The sequence below is a fragment of the Genypterus blacodes genome, unplaced genomic scaffold (genome assembly GCF_046128005.1).
Source record: "Genypterus blacodes isolate CSIRO-AG114 ecotype Tasmania unplaced genomic scaffold, CSIRO-AGI_Gbla_v1 ptg000519l_1, whole genome shotgun sequence".
NCBI lineage: Eukaryota > Metazoa > Chordata > Actinopteri > Ophidiiformes > Ophidiidae > Genypterus > Genypterus blacodes.
Window position 1 is genome coordinate 7,501 of NW_027467274.1, and position 7,500 is coordinate 15,000.

General features: G+C 53.1%; 1 protein-coding gene across 1 annotated transcript in view; it reads right to left on the reverse strand.

The window, feature by feature from the left end:
- aebp1a (AE binding protein 1a) overlaps nt 1-7,500 on the reverse strand; it is a 10,452-nt gene that overhangs the window by 344 nt on the left and 2,608 nt on the right. The window contains exons 4-20 of the mRNA XM_076140136.1: nt 7,276-7,335; nt 6,922-6,978; nt 6,758-6,826; nt 6,003-6,083; nt 5,582-5,691; nt 5,063-5,202; nt 4,881-4,965; nt 4,660-4,804; nt 4,446-4,525; nt 4,233-4,356; nt 3,951-4,147; nt 3,689-3,862; nt 3,218-3,343; nt 2,846-3,101; nt 1,927-2,066; nt 1,756-1,855; nt 508-1,557 (exon numbers count right to left, since the gene is read on the reverse strand). Of these exons, the coding sequence (XP_075996251.1) occupies nt 998-1,557; nt 1,756-1,855; nt 1,927-2,066; nt 2,846-3,101; nt 3,218-3,343; nt 3,689-3,862; nt 3,951-4,147; nt 4,233-4,356; nt 4,446-4,525; nt 4,660-4,804; nt 4,881-4,965; nt 5,063-5,202; nt 5,582-5,691; nt 6,003-6,083; nt 6,758-6,826; nt 6,922-6,978; nt 7,276-7,335 (2,504 nt within the window). The 3' untranslated portion in view covers nt 508-997. The remainder of the gene's footprint in view (nt 1-507; nt 1,558-1,755; nt 1,856-1,926; nt 2,067-2,845; nt 3,102-3,217; nt 3,344-3,688; nt 3,863-3,950; nt 4,148-4,232; nt 4,357-4,445; nt 4,526-4,659; nt 4,805-4,880; nt 4,966-5,062; nt 5,203-5,581; nt 5,692-6,002; nt 6,084-6,757; nt 6,827-6,921; nt 6,979-7,275; nt 7,336-7,500) is intronic.

Consider the following 7,500-nt stretch of genomic DNA (forward strand, 5'->3'; position numbering starts at 1 on the left):
CACACAGAGACACAGACACACACAGACACACACACACAGAGACACAGACACACACACAGAGACACACACACACAGAGACACAGACACACACAGACACACACACACAGAGACACACACTCACACACACACACACACAGAGACACACACACACACACACAGAGACACAGAGACACACACTCACACACACACAGACACACACACACACACAGAGACACAGAGACACACACTCATACACACAGACACACACACACACAGAGACACACACACACACAGAGACACACACAGAGACACAGAGACTCACACACACAGACACACACACACACACAGACGCACACACAGACACACACACACAGAGACACACACACACAGACACACACACAGAGACACACACACACAGAGACACACACACAGACACACACACACAGAGACACAGACACACACAGACGCACACACACACACAGAGACACACACACAGACACACACACACAGAGACACACACTCACACACACACACAGAGACACACACACAGACACACACACACACACAGAGACACACACACAGACACACACACACACACACAGACATAAAGGCTTTGTGTTCTAGTCATAACTGCTAAACCGTAATTGTATACATGAAGAGTTCCAAACGTATGGATCTTATGGATGTGAGCGTCACCAAGCCATGACAACATACACAGGGTTCAGGGTCAAAGGTCAGGGGTCAACATGTTAGTCTGTCACTAAGCTTCTGTCTCCATGTAGAGGAGCTTTAGAGGCTCTAACACCTGATCATGGATCCATCAGGGTCCATCAGAGACCTACAGACCTGAAGAGGAGGAGGAGAACATCTACACACACACACACAGAGGAACACACAGAGGTGAAGGAGATGAAGATGATGAAGTTCTTTACATGTGGAGCAGTGCTGAGACGCAGGAGCTGTGGGGTCAGGTGACATCGTCCTTAGGAGCGTATGATGTCGGCCTTTGCTGAGTCTATTAGTCGATCTTGAACTCAAAGGGATAATCCTGCGTGGGCACCGAGTCAAAGATCACGCTGTCAAAGGGGTTCTCAGTGGACCAGCTGTCTACAGGAAACCACGAGTCGTACCAGGAAGTGGTGGTCTCAGGTTTTGTGGTGGTGGTGGTGGTGGTTGTGGTGGTGGTGGTGGTTGTCGTGGTAACAGGAGTGGTGGATTGATTTGCTCGTAGTCTTTGCAGGCGCAGACGGCGTAGACGCATCATCCTCAGCCGCCTGAGGCGATCTGCGTTGTGAGCGGGGGACGAGGCCGCGGTCCCTCTGGTCACGGCCACGGCTGCGGCTGTGGTGGTTCTGACCACGCTGGATTTGGTGACCAGTCGTATGGGCCTCTTCCCGTGCTGGGCCATGATCTGCTTGATGCGGTCCCAGTTGGACTTGGGGAGGACGAAGCTGCACTGCGTGGCCCCGGAGTCGTAGCCCACCATGCAGAGGCGCGTCTGCGGCGTGTAACCCTCCGCCTTGGCCATCACACGATACTCGCCCGGGTTCAACAGTCTCCAGTAATCACCGCCTGCAGCTGAGACACCACAGAGACACACAGACACACAAACAGGAAGTGAGGTCATCTCACCAACCGTGCCTCCTATCAACACCAAACTCTGTACTTTGCCGAGGCCGCACTGTAGCGTGGCTTCAGGCCGTGAAGTGAGATCAACAGCTCAGCCTTGTAACGCCTGAATGCAGCTGAAGGTAAAGACGGCAGACAGGAAGTTACCGGTCTTGACGTCGTGCCGTATTCCCTCCACAGTTACGGTAGCGTTAGCCAGCGGGCTTCCTTCCACATCTCTCACGATTCCTTTGATCCCTCGATGTACCTGGAACAGACGGCAGCACAGAGGTCAGATCCCTCAGAGAGTGAGACGGGAGGAGAGCCTGTCTGTCTCACCTGCTCCATGAAGGTGAGCAGAGACTCCCGGTTGTTGTCCCACTCCAGCTGCAGCTCGCTCTCATGAGGGAACTTATCACAGCCCAGGAACACAGAGAGCTCCAGACAGTTAGTGTGCAGGTAGCTGAAGTCATTCATGCCTGAGGAGGGAGGAAGAGGAGACAAATGACATCATCTGCTGAGACATGGGACTTATGGATGAAGACGGTGTGTGTTCTACTCCAGGTGTGTGTGTGTGTGTGTGTGTGTGTGTGTGTGTGTGTGTGTGTGTGTCGTTCTCCAGGTGTGTGTTCTTCTCCAGGTGTGTGTGTGTGTTCTTCTTCAGGTGTGTGTTCCTCTCCAGGTGTGTGTGTGTGTGTGTGTGTGTGTGTGTGTGTGTGTGTGTGTGTGTGTTGTTCTCCAGGTGTGTGTTCTTCTCCAGGCCAGGTGTGTGTGTGTGTGTGTGTGTGTGTGTGTGTTCTTCTCCAGGTGTGTGTCCTTCTCCAAGTGTTTGTCCTTCTCCAGGTGTGTGTGTGTGTGTGTGTGTGTGTGTGTGTGTTCGTGTGTGTGTTTGTGTGTGTGTGTGTGTTCTTCTTCAGGTGTGTGTCCTTCTCCAGGTGTGTGTGTGTGTGTGTGTGTTCTTCTTCTTCAGGTGTGTGTTCTACTCCAGGTGTGTGTGTGTGTGTGTGTGTGTGTGTGTGTGTGTTCTTCTTCAGGTGTGTTTTCTTCTCCAGGTGTGTGTGTGTGTGTGTGCGTGTGTGTGCGTGTGTGTGTGTGTGTGTGTGTGTGTTTGTTCTTCTCCAGGTGTGTTTTCTTCTCCAGGTGTGTGTGTGTGTGTGTGTGTGTGTGTGTGTGTGTGTTCTTCCTCAGGTGTGTGTTCTTCCTCAGGTGTGTGTTCTTCTCCAGGTGTGTTTTCTTCTCCAGGTGTGTGTTCACTTACTGCCCACTGCAGGCTTCCAGCTGGCTCTGTTGATGATGCCCTGCGCCCCAGTGACGTCATCGTTGTGGCAGGAGCCGCGGTACGTCTCGGTCATGGTGAGGTGGCTGTGGGCGTACGACATCGCCAGCCACCGGAACATGGCGTCGTCTGGCGTCTCCCGCAGAGCCCCGTCGCTCAGCCGCTGGATGTGCGCCCACGTCTCCGCGTTCATGTCGTGGTCGGCGCTCGCTCTCCAGCCACGCCTCGCCTCACTGAGCTAAGACACGGGGAGGAGACTCGGGTCAGGACCGGGTGGTGAGGAGACTCAGGGTAGTGGAGCTGCTGGTTCATGAATCTCCACATTGTTGAAGGTTAAAGGTTAAAGGTTCTTACAGGGATGGGCGGGCGCTGCATATCAAAGGGATACGCCACCAGCTTCTCTCCTCCCTGCAGATTGGCTCCCAGCACAAATGGGTTGCGCTCCATCCAGGAGATGATGGCTTTGGTCTCCACGGCGATCTGCAGAAACAAACAGAGCGATCAGGATCATGGGCTGATCAATCATCAGTCAGTGATTGGAGGCTTAGGTATGAACTGAAATGATTGTATGTATGCAGGTAACATAGAATTGTTGGTTGCCGTGACGACATGCAGGCTTCCTGAGGAGGAGAGCGCTCATGGGAAGTTTGATTCTAGACGTTGTTTTGTATCTCATCACCACAGGAACCAAAGCCTCTCAGCCTGGGAGCTTCTACTTCTACGTTTGTGTTGCTGGTGTGATCAGACGCTCTGGTGGCGTTCTGATGGCGTTCTGATGGTGAGGATTTTAAACAGGATGTAATTGTGGGAGCAGACGGAGCTCACGGTTCCGTTGAGGGAGTTCTCGGGGAGGGGGATGTGATGGTTGGGTACGATGCGAGGGACCCAGCCTCGGTCCTCTGCTCCCCACAGGATGCTGTTCAGGTCTGGGAAGTTCTGGAAGATGTCATAGCCTTCTTCAGTCCAGTGGCCCAGAGCCCAGTTCCCCATCTCAGATCCCTGCAGGTGGGGGGGGGACGTTTACTCAAAAGAAATAACTGTAAGAGCAAAATGGACTCCAAAGGGATTGTGGGTAATGTGTGTGTACCATCTCGTAGGCCAGCTCATAGGCGTCAGGGTTGAGTGAGGGCACCAGGTGTATTCTCACTGTGTCCACCAGGCGGCGCACCCTGGGGTTATCGTCATTGTACTCCCTGCACAGAAACTGCATCAGCAGGAGGAGGAGCTCTCGGCCCAGCGCCTCGTTACCATGGAGACCGGCCGTATAACGAAACTCGGGTTCACCTGGAGACAGAGGAGCGAACGTGAAGAACGTGGAGACGGGACAAGACGTCCTGAGTTCCCCTGAGTGACACCTGGCGTCTCCTACCTGTCTCGTGCTCTCCGGGGTTGTCTGAGATCTCCATGGCGTACATCTTCAGGCCCTGGAAGCTTTTCCCTATGTTGTAGATTCTGGTGATGTTTGGACACTCTTCATTAATCACCTTCATCATCTGGACGAGACAAAGAGAAACCACAGAACCATGAAGTGTCTCTGTTCTGAGCTTTACTCTGGCTCGTGTAAACGCAGATGAACACTGACCTGTCTCATGTCCTTGTAGTTGTGGTGTCTGAAGTCCAGGTCGTCTGAGGCGTTGACCTCATTCTCACCGCGGTAGCTGCCTGGAACAAGAGTGGAGAGGTGAGTGAGGTCCAGAGGAGGAGGAGCTGCTCCTCCACGTTCAGCCACCAGCATGATGGCTGTGGTGATGATGATGATGATGATGATGATGTGATGAAGATGCTCTGACACTGACTGGGTAGTTGGCAGGCGAGGACCTCTGCTCTGAGGCACAGGCTGCCGTTCCAGCTCTGAGGGAGAATCCGGAAGTACCGCGCCACCACGGGAACGTGGAACTGCGTCATGACCGGCGTGTCCTTATCCACGTTCCCGTAGAACAACTGCAGGGGACACGGAACAGGAAGTAAGACACTGGAGCAGAACTCCGGGCCTCATACTTGTGTCGTTTGCTCTCACCCATTCAGCGTAGCCGTCGTGAAGCACCGTCCAATCACGACTGTCGTTACTGAAGGCCACGAAATACGAGGAGACGAAATCCTCACTTCGGCGACACAAACATCAGGGATCAATCAAGACCTCAACAAGCACAGCAGTGTGAGTGAAAGGACTCAAGCAGCAGGGGGCGCTGCTGTACTCACTGTTGCTCTGAATTCCTCCCCTGGGTGATGACGCCAGAGAACTCCACCTCTCTGCGGGCGTCCACCTCAAACCAGTGGTTACTCTCCTCTGGCTCTGCACACCAGGCGCCACCGTACAGGTCCTCATTATCATCAGAGCCCTGCCACAAGCAGCACCACACATGGAATAAGCAACTGAGCTGAACCTGGACCTGGACCTGGGCCTGAGCCTGGACCTGGACCTGAGCCTGGACCTGGACCTGGACCTGGACCTGGACCTGAGTCTGAGTCTGAGTCTGAGCCTGAGCCTGAGCCTGAGCCTGAGCCTGAGCCTGAGCCTGAGCCCTGACCATTCTGGGTTTGGATCAGAATAGTGACTGTCCACTGAGGGACACAGGTGACCCATAGGTGGAGCTCCACAGAGAGGCAGAGCAGGAACCAGAGGTCACATGGACATTAAAGAAGTAAACGCCTAAAGGAAACTTCCTGTAGCACATCTGAAGCTGAAGTTAGACTCTAATGTTTCATCTTCTTCTCTACCTGCATGTTGAGTCGTCCCCTCTGAGCCGTGAAGCCGTGATGAGACTGAGATGAAGCCAACAGCTGGTCGTCCTCCACTCGGTGAGACTCCAGGCCCAGAGGAGGACACTCTGAGGACACACACACACACACACACACACACACACACACACACACACAGATGTTCCAGAGGATAATAGTGCAAACATTCGGTCGTCTGTCTCAAGCTTGTCAACAGCGTTCTTGTTTGTAGTGAAGTCAGACGCTGTGAGAAGAATCCTCTGCTTTAGATGAAGATCTCAGCTCCATGAACCTCTGACACACTGAAGTTATCAACCATGTGAGCGTGTGAACCAAGATCACACCCAACTAAACCTCTGTGCTGAGGAAAACAAGCTTCAAACCAAATCTACATGAAGAACATGGAAGTGAAGGTTGTTACTTTTTGGCTCCACATGGATCTGAGAGATCTGCCTCAGCCGCTCCTCTTCCTCCTCCTCCCACCTCTTCCTCAGTCGCTCAGCTGTGGAGCATAATGGGAAACCAGTGTGAGTGTGAGTGTGTGAGTGTGTGTGTTCCTGTGTGTGTGCCTGTGTCTGTGTGCCTGTGTGTGTGTGCCTGTGTGTGTGTGTGCCTGTGGGTGTGTCTGTGTGCCTGTGTGCCTGTGTGCCTGTGCTTGTGCGTGTGTGTCTGTCCAAACAAAGCATTCCCACATGTGCTCCTCAGTGCCTGGGTCCATTCCTGTGTCCTTCTGCTCCACATTCCTGCTTTATTGCTTGACTTGTAGCTTTTTATTTGAACAGAACACGGTGTTAAACTTTCATATGGAGGCAGGCAGCAGCTCTGCCTCACACACAGCAGGGGGCGCTGTGACACGGAGATCAGATCAGATTAGAAAGAGAGGAACCCTGAGAAGATTTGAGCCGATTAAAGAAGGATTGAATGTTGTTAGATTGGATTTAAATGAGTTTAGATGAGCTGAGACAGAACACAGTGAAGGTTCCTCCCTGTGAGAGAGGAGATGGAACCTGACTGCAGACAGTAAACAGGCTTTAAAGTGTAAACAGCCTGTAAACATGTGGATCTCTGCTGTATGAAGAGGAAGAGAGCGGAGCAGTGATCTGGATCTGCAGCATCTTGATCTGATCTCATGAGTCACCACATCAGAATGTAAACCGGTCCAGCAGAGGTCCAAACCTTTCTCCGCCTTCTCTTTGCGCGCTCTCTTCTCCTCTTCCTCCTCTTCCTCCTGCTTCTTGGCGGCCACTGTGCAGGGAGGAAGCACACAGAACGTGAAATGAGCGTGTGCAGCGTGGGAGCTGAGACATCAGGGTGCAGGCGGCGGCGGCGGGAAGACGTACGGTCGGCGTAATCGTATTCCTCGTACCAGGGACCGATGTACGGCGCCGTGGTTTCCTCTGGAACACAAACAACAGACGAATTAGAACTGGACCAGAGGCCGGATCAGTCCTGGACCAGAGGCCGGATCAGTCCTGGACCAGAGGCCGGATCAGTCCTGGACCACAGGCCGGATCAGTCCTGGACCACAGGGCGGATCAGTCCTGGACCAGAGGCCGGATCAGTCCTGGACCAGAGGCCGGATCAGTCCTGGACCAGAGGCCGGATCAGTCCTGGACCAGGGGTCTCAAACCCACAGCCTCCCTGTGCCTCTGCCTCAGTGCTTAACAACCAGGCTCCTCCCATCACACACTCACCTGGGATGTACATGATGACCTCAGTTGTTGTTGTTTGTTTGCGTCGTCCAGGCAACCGATCTGAGAAAAACACAACGTCCAGAGTTTCCCGTTATGAGAGATAAGAGAAAGATTCCATGACTTTGCCTGAAGTCGTGTTCATGATCCTGACAGCTGTGATGATGTCACACAGTTAAACGTGTTATTAGTTTGTGCTCATTGTTGTCAACGTGAGGAACTGGCCCT